This window comes from Dermochelys coriacea, chromosome 25 (assembly GCF_009764565.3).
Source record: "Dermochelys coriacea isolate rDerCor1 chromosome 25, rDerCor1.pri.v4, whole genome shotgun sequence".
Classification (NCBI taxonomy): domain Eukaryota; kingdom Metazoa; phylum Chordata; order Testudines; family Dermochelyidae; genus Dermochelys; species Dermochelys coriacea.
Genome location: NC_050092.1, coordinates 9,861,231 through 9,877,690, shown reverse-complemented (window position 1 = coordinate 9,877,690; position 16,460 = coordinate 9,861,231). Strand labels below are relative to the sequence as shown.

The 16,460-nt window shown below is 48.9% G+C and overlaps 2 protein-coding genes across 5 annotated transcripts in view; both read left to right on the top strand.

Annotated features, from left to right (window-relative positions):
• The first annotated feature begins 1,019 nt into the window (after positions 1-1,019).
• On the top strand, positions 1,020-8,250 carry LOC119848381 (activated RNA polymerase II transcriptional coactivator p15-like). 2 transcript variants are annotated; one of them, XM_043502455.1, is made up of 6 exons: positions 1,105-1,150; positions 3,251-3,410; positions 4,048-4,117; positions 4,973-5,089; positions 5,411-5,519; positions 8,009-8,250. In XM_043502455.1, the coding sequence occupies exons 3-6, from the start codon at positions 4,049-4,051 to the stop codon at positions 8,086-8,088; spliced, it is 375 nt and encodes a 124-aa protein (XP_043358390.1). In that variant the 5' UTR covers positions 1,105-1,150; positions 3,251-3,410; position 4,048; the 3' UTR covers positions 8,089-8,250. The 2 variants fall into 2 exon arrangements, with proteins under 2 accessions (XP_038240064.1, XP_043358390.1); XM_038384136.2 differs by lacking the exon at positions 3,251-3,410 and having other exon boundaries at positions 1,020-1,150.
• Positions 8,251-15,459: 7,209 nt separating this feature from the next.
• CELF5 (CUGBP Elav-like family member 5) overlaps positions 15,460-16,460 on the top strand; it is a 58,447-nt gene continuing 57,446 nt past the window's right edge. For 2 of the 3 annotated variants that reach the window (XM_038383959.2, XM_038383958.2), the window contains exon 1: positions 15,542-15,928. In XM_038383959.2, the coding sequence (XP_038239887.1) occupies positions 15,670-15,928 (259 nt within the window). In that variant the 5' untranslated portion in view covers positions 15,542-15,669. Of the gene's footprint in view, positions 15,929-16,460 lie in introns of all 3 variants that reach the window. The other variant, XM_038383960.2, reaches the window with a different exon arrangement.

The following is a 16,460-nucleotide window of genomic DNA, read 5'->3' as shown; positions in this document are numbered from 1 at the left end:
GTGGAGGTCCTTGGTTTTGAAGGTCCTCACCCTACAGCTTTACCCTACCGGATTTATCTATCATTAGGGCCCTACCAAATTCATGGCCATGAAAAACACGTCACAGATCGTGAAATCTGGTGTCCCCACGTGAAATCTGGTCTTTTGTGTGCTTTTATCCTGGACTATACAGATTTCACAGGGGACACCAGCATTTCTTAACTGGGGGTCCTGACCCAAAAGGGAGTTGCAGGAGGGTCACAAAGTTATTTTAGGGGGGTTGCAGTACTGCCACCCTTGCCTCTGTGCTGCCTTCAGATCTGGCTGGCTATAGAGCAGTGGATGTTAGCGGGGCGTCCAGCTCTGAAGGCAGCGCCCGGCCAGCAGCAGTAAGGGCGGCAATACCACATCAGCCACCCTTACTTCTGTGCTGCTGCTGGCTGGGCGCTGCCTTCAGAGCTGGGCTCCCGGCCAGCAACCGCTGCTCTCCGGCTGCCCAGCTCTAAATGCCGCAACCTCCCTCCCCCACAACACACACACACACACAATAACTTATGACCCCCTGCCCCACAACTCCTTTTTGGGTCAGGACCCCTACAATTACACCACTGTGAAATTTCAGATTTAAATAGCCGAAACCATGAAATTTGCCATTCTTTAAAACCTAGGATTGTGGAATTGAGCAGGATGGACCATGAATGTGGTAGGGCCCCTACCTATCATGGCTGCAGGACGGTGCTGACCCAGGGGCTGCAGGCTATCCAGGAGTTGCACCCCAGAGTCAGCCCTCCCCTACCCCCCTGGCTCTGCCCCTCCACTGGAAGGAGAAATGGGTCCCAGGGATGCTCTAGCCCACCCGGGTGCTCCCCCCTCGCTGGAAATGGAACCCAGGAGTCCTGGTTCCGCTGCTCTGATCCTCCGGGCAGGTGCCGCGCCCAGGGAAGGGGAGGAACCCAGGAGTCCGAGCGTCTCCTGCTTCTACCAGCTCGTGCCCACCCCCTGCCCAGCCGGCGCGGGAGGGGGCGGGACTGGCTTGGTGGAATCGGGCCCAGCGATTGGCTGGCGGGGCGCGGTGATTGGCAGGAGCCGGCGCTAGGAGGGAGTCGCGGGCGCCGTGGGCGGGGCCCAGCGCTCGGAGTCGGAGAGTCTCGCTCGCGCCGTTCCCCGCCAGGTACGGGGGGGGGCCTCGTGCCTCTGACGCCCCCCCCCCCCCAACAGCCCCTCGTGACTCTGACCCCCCCACGGCCTCTCGTGCATCTGACCCCCCCCAACGGCCCCTATCTCCCCCAGACCCCCCCTCGTGCCTCTGACCCCCCCCAACGGCCCCTATCTCCCCCAGACCCCCCCTCGTGCCTCTGACCCCCCCCACGGCCCCAATCTCCCCCAAACCCCCCCACGGCCCCTCGTGCCTCTGACCCCCCCCAACGGCCCCTATCTCCCCCAGACCCCCCCTCGTGCCTCTGACCCCCCCCAACGGCCCCTATCTCCCCCAGACCCCCCCACGGCCTCTCGTGCCTCTGACCCCCCCCAACGGCCCCAATCTCCCCCAAACCCCCCCACGGCCCCTTGTGCCTCTGACCCCCCACAACGGCCCCAATCTCCCCCAAACCCCCCCATGGCCTCTCGTGCCTCTGACCCCCCCCACGGCCCCAATCTCCCCCAGACCCCCCCACGGCCTCTCGTGCCTCTGACCCCCCCACGGCCCCAATTTCCCCCAGACCCCCCCACGGCCTCTCGTGCCTCTGACCCCCCCACGGCCCCAATCTCCCCCAGACCCCCCCATGGCCTCTCGTGCCTCTGACCCCCCCCACGGCCCCAATCTCCCCCAGACCCCCCCACGGCCTCTCGTGCCTCTGACCCCCCCCACGGCCCCAATCTCCCCCAAACCCCCCCACGGCCTCTCGTGCCTCTGACCCCCCCCAACGGCCCCAATCTCCCCCAAACCCCCCCACGGCCTCTCGTGCATCTGATCCCCCCCAACGGCCCCTATCTCCCCCAGACCCCCCCATGGCCCCTCGTTCCTCTGACCCCCCACAGCCCCTTTCTCCCCCAGACTCCCAACAGCCTCTCGTGCCTCTGACCCCCCCAACAGCCCCATATTCCCCAGACCCCCCCAACAACCCCTCGTGCCTCTGACTCCTCTCAACAGCTCCCGTCTCCATATCTCCCTAGACCCCCCAACAACCTCCCTGCCCTCCTGCCTCTGATCCCCCCCAACAGCCCCTCATGCCTCTGACTCCCCTCAACAGCCCCTGTCTCCATATCTCCCCCAGATCCCCCCAACAACCTCCTGGCCCTCGTGCTTCTGACCCTCCCCCCACAACAGCTCCTCGTGCCTCTGACCCCCCTCCCCCAACAGCCCCATCTCTCCCAGTCGCCTTGGCCCTCCTGCCTCTGAACCCCCCCCCAACAGCCCCTTCTGCCTCTGACCCCCCACCATGGCCTCAGCCCTCCTAACTCTGACCCTCCCCAACAGCCCTCTCCTCTTGGCTCTCCAGCCTCTGACCCCCCCCCCAACAGCCCCAGCCCCCAGTTCACCAGCCCCCAGCCCTCCTGCCTCTGACCCTCCTCAACAGCCCCTCAACTCCCCTGACTTCCCTCAAAAGTTCCCCCTGCCCCGGATCCCTCCATGTCTGCCCACCTCCTTCAGTGCTCCCACTGTGTCCCCTGTCTCTTCTGTCTTCCCCCCCGCCCCCAGTATTCCTCCCCTGGCCCCCTTGAGGCCGAGTTGCTGCCTGTCATGCCCCAGGCTCCTGGGGATCGCTAGGCGTTGTGTAGGAAGGGGCTGTGTGTCCTTCCCCTCATACAGGGATCCCCTCCCAATGCTAACATGGTCCCTTCTGGGGACCCCTGGCCTTTTTGGATCCCAGCCTCTGTCCTTCTATGCTGCTCTCGCTCCCTTTGGGAGGATGGGCAAGGCTTGCTGAAGGACAGCAGAGTTTTCAGTCCCCACCTTCTCCTCCTGCTGCCCCTCTCTTTTCTGGGGGTGCTCCCATGCTTGTGCCATCCACCTTCTACGCTGAAGCGACCATCTCGTCACTGCTGCTCACAGCTTCGGAGACAGTGTTCACCCCCCTCAAAGAGCAGCTTTGGGGGCCTGCTTTAATATCCCCCTCCCCATGAAACCACCCTTCTCATCCTCATACTTACTGGATCCGATTTGGGCATGGGGATCTCAGACTGCCAGTTCCCCTGGGCTTGTCCACAGCACCTGGAGTTTTCCAACCCATCTCCCTTGTTTTCTCTTCTCTCTCCATTTCCTTCTGTCTAGTTCTGTAGTGGGTGTCCATTAGCACAGGGCCACCAAAGTTTCTTTCACCCCAGCTAGCCTCAGTTCAATCCTTGTTGTAAGGAACCTGGGCAAAAATCTCTGGAATTATTCCTTGCACTCTGTGATGACCGCAGAGTTCTTACTCTGCGTCTCCGAGTAGGTGACTGGTGCACTGATGGGCACCTTACTTCAAAAGTTATTTTTCCTCCCTTGGTATCCTGCTGTTAATTGATACAACTCATTAGACTGAGCTCACACTTGGTAAAGCAACTGCCCATCCTTTCATGTATTTATACCTGCTCCTGTATTTTCACTCCATGCATCCGATGAAGTGGGTTCTAGCCCATGAAAGCTTATGCCCAAATAAATTTTAGTCTCTAAGGTGCACAAGGACTCCTTGTGGGTTTTTTTTTTTTTTAGAAATATTTGAGATGCTGAAATGTTGGGGAGATCTAAGGAGTGTTGTATTTTCTTATCCCTCTTTTTCTTGCCCATCTTCCATGTTATGTGGCTTTAGAACACAACACCTGATTTAATCGTTGTTCCGAGACAACTGCTGAAGACTGAATTGCCCATTTAGATTACTGGAACTGGAGCAGGGATCCTATTGTTATGACTCTGTCATTTACTCCACATGAAGTGAAGCCTAGTGACTCTGCCGTTAGAGGGAGGAGCGAGCTACCTGTGCCAGCAGCTAAAGATCTGTAGTGTGAGGAGGGGGTTATTTTACTATAAATGTTGAGCGTGGGGTTGAAAGTGAAGGGTTCAGTGTTTCTTCTTTGGTGTTTGTCTTCCAGAATGCCCAAGTCCAAGGAGCTTGTGGAAACAACCACTTCAGACAGTGGGTCTGATGCTGAGAATGAAAAGGTATCAGTATACAGTAGTTGGGGAATTAATCTAACTTTGTTTCTATATATCAGGTTTTCCCCTCCTAAACATGCACCCCTCCAGTGGGAAAAAGGTAGCAATGTTCTAGGTGCTTTAGTTAATCCTCTGAGGTCATGCAAATAATAACCTGAATTCCAGGGTACTCACTTAGTGGGCATCGTTGTCATGAGTGAGCTCTGGGGTGAAAGTCAGCAACTAAGTGTCCTTCCCGTGTCATACCACTGTGCAAGTTAGGGTGATCGTTGGCACTGAGGCAAACCCTATGCTTACAACAAGTGGATCATTTTTTTGCATCCATGCAGAGCAGAAGAGGCTTTGGGGGTTTTCTAATGTTACTTGAAAAGTCACAGCAGGTGAAGGGAGAGCAGTGTCCCTCCTTGCTTTCCAGATCTGGATGGCTTTCAGCCTTGTAGAGCCATGTAAAGGCTGTATCATAATGCAGCAAGTGACGGTTGCACAAAGAACTTTAATTCTAGCACTTCCTAACTTTTGAGGGCTTGATTTTACAGCCTGAATGTTCTTTTAGTGTAGTTTTTAATGTAATTATTCATAGTTTTGTCCCACTCTACTGGCTGCAGTCTAATTTTAAGAGATTGCAGACACATTTAGCCCAAGTACTGCTGGTTGCTAGTGTAGTTAACAGTGGAGTGCCATGTTAGTATAATTGCAGTTAGTAGGTCTTGCCGAAGAGGCCGTGCGTGACTTATCAGATCCCATCTGATGAAATGTGTGTAAGTCCCATCATTTGAACTATCTAGAAGCCCCATAGACTTGAGAACTAGACTAATCACAAGGGGAAGGGGGAGCTGTCTAATTGTGACCTCTTCTTTACAGAAAAGAAAAAAGGAGATGCCGTCCAAGCCGGAGAAAAGGCCAAAAACTGAGGCCAAAACTTCCAAGGTGGCAACAAAAAGTCAAGGGCAAGACAGTGAAGAGGAGGGCATGTTCCAGGTATTGGTGGGAGGGAAGAGGATCAGGTATTACAAACAAATCTACCTCTGTCACTTCCTTCAAATCTTCCCCCCCCCCCACATGCACACACAAATTTCTATTTGTTAATTTTCTAGCCAAATCGGAATTCTTTCCTGGTTTCTTGCATAGGTGTGTCCTTTTTCTGTCCAGTTAAATACAATTTGTATTGACCCAATGGAGTTTTAATTAATGAAATGAAATAATATGGACGGTAGTTAAATGTATGTATATGAAGCTGGTTGCAGCATTCCTCAACTCAAATCCAGACCTTTCTTTAACTATGATTTAATATCTTTGCAGATTGGGAAGATGCGCTATGTCCGAGTGTCCTGCTTTAAGGGGAAAGTCCTTGTGGATATCCGAGAATTCTACATAGATAAGGAGGGGGACACTAAACCTGGGAGAAAAGGTAACCAGACATCTCCACTAGGTGGCAGTAATGCATCATATCCTTCTCATTTCCAATACAATTAAAATCATAAAAAGAAAAGGAGTACTTGTGGCACCTTAGAGACTAACAAATTTATTAGAGCATAAGCTTTCGTGAGCTACAGTGAGCTGTAGCTCACGAAAGCTTATGCTCTAATAAATTTGTTAGTCTCTAAGGTGCCACAAGTACTCCTTTTCTTTTTGCGAATTCAGACTAACACGGCTGCTACTCTGAAACCTGTCAATTAAAATCATGAATGAGTCTAGGGCAGTCTTGTATCCAGGAGTTGGAAACTTTACATTATTCTTAAATAACTGACTTCAGCAACTTCTGAAAGTCTCCAATATTCCCACTGCCATTTGATGCTGGGAAGTGAGCAGCGCGGCCCCATGATGGGCTATTAATGAAAGAGCAACCAGCATAGTGACCTTAATCTATGAAGCTTGGCTCCCTGCCCATTTCTGAAGGGGGATTTCAACTGAGGAAGGACATGAACAGTAGGTAAACTGAATATCAGATAAAAGGCAGAAGATGGAACATGATCGAAGATGGGGCTATTCTGATAGCCCGCATAAGGCTCTACTGTGCAGGGATGTAGTACCTTAATTTGACCAAACTTTACCCTTCCTGCTCCCTTTTTCTCCCCTCCAACTATTTCTCTTATAAACAGCACCTCTGTGGGTGTAAAATAAGACAGGCCAAAGGAAAGTAGAAAATTGTAACTCACACATTGCTATCCAGCGTCTGGCTATTGACGGACAAAACTAAATATATATTGAAGCAGCATATATTGGCACATGGACCTATTAGAACTCAGGGGTTGTAAAGTGTAACGTGCATTCACCCTAATCTTTTAACCGTGGAAGTGCAGTCAGCAGGGACTGCAGGATCCCACAATATGATATTCCATCTCAGTCTGAATGGAAACTGGAATTTTATAATCCCTCCAGGCTATACCTCCATATTAAAGCCAGGATGACTGCAGTGTGCCACATAAGGTGAATAGCTGATGCTCCTGGCAAGCTGCCCAGTGTGACCCTCAGTGGAACAGAGTTTGGGTGGCCCTTTATTAAAGAGGTCCTTGGAATAACATGATCTAACATAATTTTTATATGACACAAAGGAAAGAGGAAAACAGCCCAGCAAGTAATTTAAAGGCTGCTGTGGAACAGGGGCATCATTCACTCCAGAACTTCTCTCGCACTACTGAGTTAATGTTCATTCATGGCCCTTTACATTGCAACTTTCCGGCTGACAGTGATTTGCTTAGTTGACTCACTTGACTCTAAGTTCCCAGGCCACGTCTGTAAGTCATTCCTCTCTTTTGCCCTATGTGTTGGGGTATTCAGCAGAGATTCAGTTACATGAAATTTCCCAGGAACCGTTCAGTTCTCATTATTGATTTTGTGTCTGTGCAGATGAATTTCTTTCAGCTTGATTTGCCCCTCGAACACTAAGCATGGTTTACCCTCCAGAAATTAATTTCCTTCAAAGAAGTTACCACTGTAAATAAGTCACTTAAAGCAAACAGCTTATCCTATAATGAAAGGCAGGAACAGATCCCTGAAACCTTTCTGTGCCAGTCTAGGGGGAGTGGGAGACAGAAGGGGGATTAAACTCTTTTGGCACATGTGGGGAAACTTGACCAGAATACAAGAGAGAAGATCTGTTCATCTGCTACTTAGAACTTGGGTTTGTAGAGGAATGTTCATGTGAATGTGGTCTCTTTTTTGATGTAGTGTCTCTAGCCACTGATGTTTGTCTAAAACTTAATAAAATTTGTGACTAAGTGTCAGGACATGTTACTTTTGGTTTTGCTCAGGAAACAAGTGGACAGCATCTGGGTGGAACCAAGTTGGCATGCCAATTACCATGTTTCTTTTCCATGGAAAAGGCCAGTTACATCAAGTTGGCTTTTTTTTCTGTGGGTGGTTATTTAGCTCCTGCCTAAGGAGCTAAAAAGAAGCCAATTCCTCCAAGTTTAAGCCATCATAATGAATGTTGTTAGCGGTAGATTTTGTAATTGAAATTACAGTTGCTGGGATGGGAGTTTGCGCAACCCATTTGGCCAACACAAAGGATGGTACTCTAATTGCTGGACTGGGAGTGAGGGCTCCTAGGGTTTATTTACAGCTTTGCTATGACCTTGGGCCATTTAGCAGTTTCCTCTTTACTTCCTTTTCCCCCTCTGTAAAATGTGGGATACCATCTCACAGGAGCATTAAAGCTTTCCATATTTCTATAGTACTAGAGGAGGACCACAGAAGCACACATTTCATATTTGCTAGAGTGTTAACATGGAGACACTTTGCTTAAAAGGTTGCCTCAGTTTCTGTTCTGGGATCTGTTTCAGATCATAAATTTCCCTTCTATAACTGCCCTTATGGAGCCACCTTGGCTGTGGAACTTGCTGATTATGCTCTGCCTGGTTCTGCAGGCATGTAATCCTTCTCCTTTGCTGTTTCTAGGGATTGCCTTATCTGCCGAACAGTGGAACCACTTGAAGGAGATCATTCCAGACATTGATGCTGCAGTCAAGAAATTCTAAGATGTTGTTTGTTTAAAATCCTGTATTTTTCCTTTTTTTCCCTTTTTTTTTTTCTTAATTGCTATTCTGCATTGGATTCCATCCAAGGGAAAGGTTCATTTGTTTTTAGATTGTGATAATGCTCAAGGGGCTAGAGATTGCTTTAAGGTTTTAAAATATAATGTGGAACAAATTCATGAACCTAGATTCAGTTTTGCTAAAAGAGCCTTTAGCATCTTCAGCCTCTGCCTTCCCCTAATGCTTTGTATAGTGAGTGATCCCATCAGTGATCTGCTGCACGTAAGAGTCTGACTTCTAACTGGCATTTCCTGAGCTAAATGGCTATTGACTATCATGCAGAGCTGTCTAGCTGCTCCACATCTGTTGCGATCTTCCACTTGGCTGAATATTTAGTAAGGAGTTTAGTCCAGCTATCTACTTGCCCCTCTTCCACCTCATCTAGGCTCTGGAAACTCTGCATACAGTATTCTGGCTATTTCAAGTAGCTTTTATGTTTGGAACTCTTCCTGCCTCTTCCTCCCCGTCCCCCTTGAAGAAGGGGATTAGCACTTCAGCAGGGAAAATAGCATGTAGACGATGAATATGCCCAATAAATTTCTTTGCATTACAACAAAAACAAAAAAGTGTAGTTTTCCCTGTTGGTGGTAACTTAACTCCCTGTTTTGTCCTCCCTGTTTTGTGTATTGGTGTCAGATTTCCTTCCACAGGGAAAATAAGTGGTTGAGCAGTGGCCCTGCCTTGGAGTATAATCTTTCTTTTTAAATACAAAAAAAAAAAACCAACTTTTTTTGCTCTATAGAATTGATGAGATACCTATCTTGGCAGAATATAATAAACAGTGTAGGCCACAGAAGGCCCTCAACTAGATCATATATTCTGTCAGAGGGGCAGTAATTACTTAATAAGCGTACAAATTACTAAAGAGGGAAATTAAAAGCCTAAGAAGGGAGAATCTACCTTCCTCTTGTGGAGGAAAATCACAGTAAAACTACCTGGGCCCAATACTGAACGGGTATCATGAGTATTTCCATTATTTAAGGCTAAACAGACTTGAATACTGTTAATCAACAGGGTGACAAGCAAAGCCTCTCAGCATCTAGTGCTCACATTCTATTTCAGGTACTTATCTAGCCCTTGTTGCCATAGTATCTGAGCACCTCCCACTCTTGAATATATTTATCCTCACAACCCCCCTGTGAAATACTATCTGTATTTTACAGATGGGGAACAAGGGTCAAATGTACTGAAGCACCTAACTTCCATGAGTTCAATGGGAGACGTGGTTCTAGACACTGACCTGGGTCTAAATGACTGCCCCAGGGCACACAGGAAGGCTCTGGTAGAGTGGGGAATTGAACCTGGCTCTCTCAAAGCCTGAACTAGCCTCCTACCTACTGGACCATCCTTCCTCTGGCCAGATATTAGCCCCGCTCAACATTTTTGTGTTCTAGCAAGCAAGAGAATGCACCTTGGTACCAGACTCAATTTACAGCATATTCAACAGCCACCATGTCTTATGCTGTAATCTGACTTCTGCAGCCATAGCTAATACTGTACATGATGTCATAAACCACTCTTCAGTCAGCAGCCAAAGGTAAAAGAAAAGATGGAGGAGGAACGGGAAAAGAAAACTGCCAAGAGAATGATGGGAAGGGAACAGAGAATACTCAGAGTAGAGCAGGGAAATGAGTGTCTAGGGGGAAAAAAATGACTAGGGATGTTTTGCTGTGTCCCTTAGAAGGTGCTGCCCAAAAGTCAGAGTCCAGGTTGGGGTAGGGTCAAGGTGACTTTAAGCCATTTTTCTACCTCCCTAACACTGGCCTGCTCAGATGGCTGATGTAGCTCTCAGCAAAAGTTAGTGGCCTTGGGGCGTCCTGCCCAAGAGTGATCCTGTATTTGGGGCAGTGCAGAAAGACGCTAATTGGAGGTGTTGGTTGACTGTCTTCCAAACAAGGACCTGTGGGAGGCAAGAATTTGGGAGGCACTTCGTGTATATGAATACAGGCACCAGTGTTGTCTATGGGTTAGAGCAGTAGAACCAAGGCACAAGTGTCATACAGCAAAGTAGTAGCAGTTAGGAACAGAACCCAGTTCTCTTGCTGCTTCAAAATGTGTCTTGATCAAAAGACCATCCTTCCTCCCTGTACTTCCTGTAGGAATTTTATTGTGGTCAGAGAGAGGAAATAAGCAAAACCAGATAAGTAGGGCTTAAAATTTAACTCAGTAAAATGGTCCCAAACTAAACTTTGTTAGCAAAAGAAATGCTGAAGAGCACTGAAATTCACAGTTCTGAAAGCATGCAAGGTTTATCTTTTTTGGAGGGCGGTGTAATGGATTTGAGATTTTGTTTTTTGTTGGCTGGCTTTTTCCTCAATCCAAAACTGAAAGGAGCGCTAAAAAAGTGGTGAATTACTGAAGTCCATGAACAGCCCAGTACTTTTAGTTTATAATGTAACAAGGTTTGGATTTTTTTAAAATCCTCACGGAACAGCTGCTTCTGATCAGAAAGATGCCCGAGAGTTATTGATGGATGTTTGTTTCCAATCCACCCACTGTAAAAATACAATTTATGATGATAACCTCACAGGATTTAAAACTGGCTTGTTTTTGGTTTGTGGCATAGATAAAAATATTTAAAAGCTAATTTAAAATTGGTTAGGATAAATAATAGAGACCAGAAATAGGTAAACAGTAGACTTTTGAAAAAAGAACGAGGAGTACTTCTGGCACTTTAGAGACTAACAAATTTATTTGGGCATAAGCTTTCATGGGCCACGAAAGCTTATGCCAAATAAATTTGTTAGTCTCCAAGGTACCACAAGTACTCGTTCTTTTTGCTGATACAGACTAACATGCTACCACTCTGAAACCAGTAGACCTTTGGTAAATAAGCCAAGATATAAGCATATTTGTATTTCCTATTCTCTCCTCCACAAAAATGTTTTCTAAGCTATCAGCTTGGCAGTTCTTGATCAATTTCCCTGCAGTACCTTTGCTCCGGGATAGATACAGTTGTTTTGTGTGAACGAGCTGGTATTTTACTGAGATACAGCAACCCTTTTTGGATGTCTTCTGCCAGGAGTACATACTTTTTTCCTACTTCCTCTTTCCTTGGGAACTGGTGGATGAGAGAAGATGGCCTGTTTGTCTGTCTTGAAAGATCTGGGGGATGTTTGTAGGATTTTCTAATGTAAAGTGCATCTTACAAATCTAGAACCTGATCTCCAAAGCCTCAGTGACTTTAATGTCACAGGATAGGGCCTCTAGATCTATTGGCTTAAGCTCACCTGTAAATCAAAGTAACTGGATGCTTTCTTACCCTCACATTGCTGGCACATGCTGAAAAGAACATGGGATCAAATCTGGGTTTCAATCATCTGCACATGTCCCTCTGTTAGCTGTGAAACTTCTTTCACCTGCACTGTGCGGGGTTTCCTTTCCTTTAACAGTTTTTTAAAGGGCTGCCTTTCCTTTCGGGATCTGTTCTGTCCTCCTCAGGCACAGTCATCCACATGTTTGTTAGCCTCCTTTTCTCTGTCTCTCTGCAACCTTTCTGCTGTCTGGTATGAGAGACTTGCCCTCTGCAACTCCTGGCACCTATACGAATCTTCTGAATCTCCTTGTCTTGTTGATTTTTCCAATCTCATTTGAAAACCAACCATATCTTGTCTCTTTTTGTAGATGCCTACTAATTTCCTGTCTCCCTCTGATACTCCTAGTAACTCCACAACTATTATCTTTTATTATTTCTTCTTTGATCCTGTTGCTTTGATATATAATTCTGTACCTTATTCTGTGAACTGTTTCAGGGCAGTAATTGACAGCTGCTATGTTTTATTATTTACCTGCACTATTCTCATTCCTGTCTTACTTTGCAGTCAGGGATGATTGTAAATATTTCCATCTTTGGGCAGAGTGATCCCAAAGACACTGGGTACAGTCTTCCTATGGATACCACTGCTTGGATTAGTGGCAAAGCTTGTGATGGCAGATCTCTGGTGGCCTATGCATCAAAGGACTGAAGAGAAGTGGATGATGTGTGTGCAGGGTGTTGCTTTTCATTTTTACTCCAATTTTTAAGGATGATGTTAGCTTCTGAAGTCAAAGTCCCTTTATGGAGACTGCCCTGATTGCTGCTCTGTTACTAAACATCATTGAGAGATGGCCCATGGACTCTGGTCAGGTTAAGTATGGTAGTACTGCCTGGCTCCATTTGATAATATAAAAGCGGCAAACTGCCCAGTTATTATGCGAGGTTCTCACACCTGCCAACCCAGGAGATAGGAGATTCATGTGGCGGGGGGCAGCCAGGGCTGAAAGGAAAACCTCAGACCTGCAGCATGTGTCTGGGCTGGGAGCTAGGGGAATAGTAGGTGGAGGTTTCCTGTTAAGTATGCGGAGAGTGCAATCTGTAGTGTGCTCCGGCCAACGTTGAAATAACAGGTGACTCAAGTAATGATCCTCACCATGCTCTCAGCCCATGCTGTCTCTTCCTGGGTACTGCACATCACATTAGCATTTCACCCTCTATCTGGTAGGATGGCACCTCCTGCCGCGGCAGATTTGACAGCACTGAATCAGTCCTGAGGCTAGGCCACAACAGGGGTGGGGGCCTGTGCCTCTTGCTTTCTGGGTTAAATCAGACTTGAAAGTATTGGCAGTGTTTGATCCTGCCTGCACTGGGGGAGGGTATCTCAGGATGAGTGGGCAGGTGTGTGTGTACATACACAGGACGGGGGCCTGCTGAGCAAGCTGCTGCGTTTCCTAGTGTGAAGATGTGTCGCATTTGCTACATGTTGGATAATGTGCTTCCCCTCCTCCCCTCTTCAAATAGCTGCTTCGGTTTATCTGCAGGATTCAGGTGAGAGTCCTGGAAGGTGACAAAAAGCTGCTAACAGAGCCACAAAGCAGGGTTTTTTGGTGCCAGCCTCACACTCCTTCTGCCAAGCCTGTTGGACTGATATTTTCAGCACCTCCAGCCCCTGCTGAAGTCAATGGGAGCTCAGCAACTCTGCAAATCATTCCATTTGTGTGTAAAACAATCAGGCTCCCTCCCTCCTTCCCAATCCTAGGGTAGATAAGCCATTTATCTTTAGCAATGCTATGGAAGAATGCCAGGCTGGAACGCATGGGTATGGAGATATGAGCCATGCAGTGCCGCATAAGCAATGCACATGGGTGCTGTCCTGCGATTATGGGGCTGTATCCACAGGTAATGTGGAAGCACACCAGGCCAGGTCCCCAGGGGACTGAGGATGTGTGCTGGGCTGCACACTAGGGCTAGCAGATACATTTGCCAGGCTGAAGGTAGATCTGTATCCCTTAGGTAGTCTACCATGTGAGTCTGATAACACAGTTATATTAAAAAAAATCCCTGTTCACAGTGGTCAGGGGAACCCATCTTGCTAGTGAAACTGCATTTAAAGGTGGTTAGCGCTACCAGCTTCAACCGTCCAGGGGCAGTCTGGACAGGGCCTAGCAGGGGCAGACCAATGCTATAAAGAGAATCAAATGTCCCCAGGGAAACTGTATCTCATATTGCACAGAGCAAGTTGGCTTCCAGCCCCCTTCAGCCTCAACATAACACACCGAAGCTGCTCTGTGTCACAGGGCATGATTCCACTGTATTATCGCCTGCTTCCTTCTTTGGGCAGGGACTTGGTAAATAAACCTTCTAGTCTCACTTACCGCTCCATCTACAGACTGGGGCTACAGTAGTGGTGGGGAGGGTATGAACAATACAATTTCAGATAGGGATTCAGTAGGAAGATATTTCTCTCATCTGTCCTTATCTCACAGCTCCTATACAAATTGTGATCGGACCTTTATTTTGTAGAAGATGCTGGTGTCTGCTGTGTCACCAACAGCTGGAGCATAGACACTATGGTTCTAGGAACCCTAGAAACACCAGACACAGCAGCCCCTCTCACAATCTAAGAACTGTGGGCTTGATTTTTCATTGGGGCTGAGCACGCTCAACTCCCAACTGGCTCTGTCTGGAGCTTGGTACCTCTGAAAATTAAGCTCTCCATTTTCAACATATACTTGCTTTCTGCTGACAAAAAAAAAAAAAAATCTTTAGGGTTCCTACTTGTCCAGGGGGAGGCAGCTGAATCTGTTTTGTACCTGCTTTTCTGTGTCCCTCTTACCCAAGCTGCAGGTGTCTAGATTACATAAGGTGGCCCTCTTTTCCCATTTGCATGGGTCTGGCTTGTGGGGCTTCAATCCAGTCTGAATTGTGTTGTGTTGTAAATTGTTCTCCAGTATTTTGCAGAGTTGTGGGCTGGGCCCATCCCTGAAGTACATGGTTCCTCTTTCCAGTCTGAATAGGCCTGGATGATTTCAGTGCAGTCGGCATGGCACTGTTCTAGATTTTGTGTCTCTGGCCAGGCTGAGATGATTCTGACAGCGTTCCCTTCCCAGACTGAAAGGTTCTGGACTCTCTTTACCATCCAGTCAGCATGATTCTGGACTGTACTCCTCTCAGCATAGTACTAGATCTTTCCCTCCCTTCATTGTCCCCAGCCTATCTGATTTTCCAGGGTGCGGCCGGACTCCATCCTCTTCCTGGACTGCATCTTCCTCCTCCAGTCTGAAAAATTCTAGACTGGCTATAAGAAAAGGAGTACTTGTGGCACCTTAGAGACTAACAAATTTATTAGAGCAAAGCTTATGCTCTAATAAATTTGTTAGTCTCTAAGGTGCCACAAGTACTCCTTTTCTTTTTGCGAATACAGACTAACACAGCTGCTACTCTGAAACCTGTCATAGACTGGCTATGCAACTCTCCAGCCTGTTCTGGATTGTGCCCTTCCTCTAGTCAGTATAAGGTTTGGGCACCTCTGTTCTGCCCAATGTACCTGGGTTTTCCTAGACTTCTTTCCCAGCACTAGACATCTGTCTTTCTCTAGAATGGCATGAAATGGACTGCGCTTTACAGATCTCTGTTCCTTGCTGCTGTACCATGAGTTCCTCTCCCCAGTTTGTGAGGGGCAGGACTTGCCCCCCCAACTCCCCCAATCTTCAATATTGTTCCCTACCCAGGAGACTGGATGGAGTGTTTGGGTCCTAAGAGGCATTGTGCCAGTTCTTCTCTCCTAGGAAGCAGGAGTAGGTTTTATTCTCTCTGGGGGTGCAATGCTTCTCAGTCTGGGGGAGCGAAGATGCAGTCGTCTTCAGTCATCCCCATCCCGTAGGTTGCAGGGATTGCATCGTTGGCAGCCTGGTGCTCCCAGGCAGCCTTGCCCCTCTTCCCCCCCCCCCTTGGCTGGGGCATGGTCCCTGCCTCCCTCCCTCCCTCCACAGCGTGCGCTGACTGCAGGGTTTGCAGGCTAGCAGCACTGGCCGCCCCTGGGGCACGGTCCCTGCATGGTTTGCAGCCCCAGGCAGGCTTGGCCTCCCCAGGGACGGGGGCATGCCTCCTAGAGGCTGCACCTCCGCTCCGCGCCCGGCAGGTGTCCCTGTGGAGCGGCTCTTTGTGGTCCTGATGCTGCCGCCGCTGGCGGCGGAGCCCTTTCCAGCTGAGAGCTCTTTCCTCCCCCGTCCGCTCCTTCCGTCGGCATCCTGCGCCGGGCGCGGGGAATGGCCAGACTCACCGAGGGCGAGGCGAGGAGGCAGCAGCAGCTCCTGCAGCCCAGAGCCTCCCCCATGAGCAGCAGCAGCAGCAGCTCGGACCCCCCCGCGCAGCCGGACAGCATGAAGGACCTGGATGCCATTAAGCTGTTCGTGGGGCAGATCCCCCGCAACCTGGAGGAGAAGGACCTCAAGCCCCTCTTCGAGCAGTTCGGCAAGATCTACGAGCTCACCGTGCTCAAGGACCGCTACACCGGCATGCACAAGGGTGAGGCCCCCCCCCCCCCCCAGCATCCTCCTTTCCTCCTGCCTCATGTCTCCCTTCTCTTTTCTACCCTCCCTCCTTCCAGCCTCCCCCAGCTTCTCCTCCCTGCCCGCCTCTCGCCTGTCTCCCTCTGCCCCCCCCAACTCCTAGAGCCCCCTCTTCCCCCTGCTTCCCCAGCCCTTTCCCCTCCCCATCTCCTCTCCTTTCTGGGGTACTGGCAGATTTCAGCCTGTTCCTTTCATTCATTTAGGCTTTTGACAGGAGCCGCCCGGGAACTTTTAATCCTCCCTAACAGAATTACATTTGTAATGTTCACAAAGGGGCCCTGGTGGCTTCGACCCTCCTCTTGCTGCCAGGCTAAGACTATCAGACTCTCTCTCTCTCTCTGCTCTAGGCAGGGTTGGAGCCACAAAGAAATGGGGTCTGGAGAAATCTGTGACATCTCATTAATACTTCTTCAAATGCCTTCTGGGCCCGATGCCTTTCCTTGTTTATCTTGCTCCTTTCCCCAGGTCCTATTCTGGCCAAAGATCTC

Excerpts from the sequence above, each read along its gene's own strand:
- LOC119848381 (XM_038384136.2), top strand. The coding sequence starts at position 4,049 with ATGCCCAAGTCCAAGGAGCTTGTGGAAACAACCACTTCAGACAGTGGG. Across the intron at positions 4,118-4,972 it reads CTGATGCTGAGAATGAAAAG|AAAAGAAAAAAGGAGATGCC; the intron begins GTATCAGTATAC and ends TCTTCTTTACAG. Across the intron at positions 5,090-5,410 it reads AAGAGGAGGGCATGTTCCAG|ATTGGGAAGATGCGCTATGT; the intron begins GTATTGGTGGGA and ends ATATCTTTGCAG.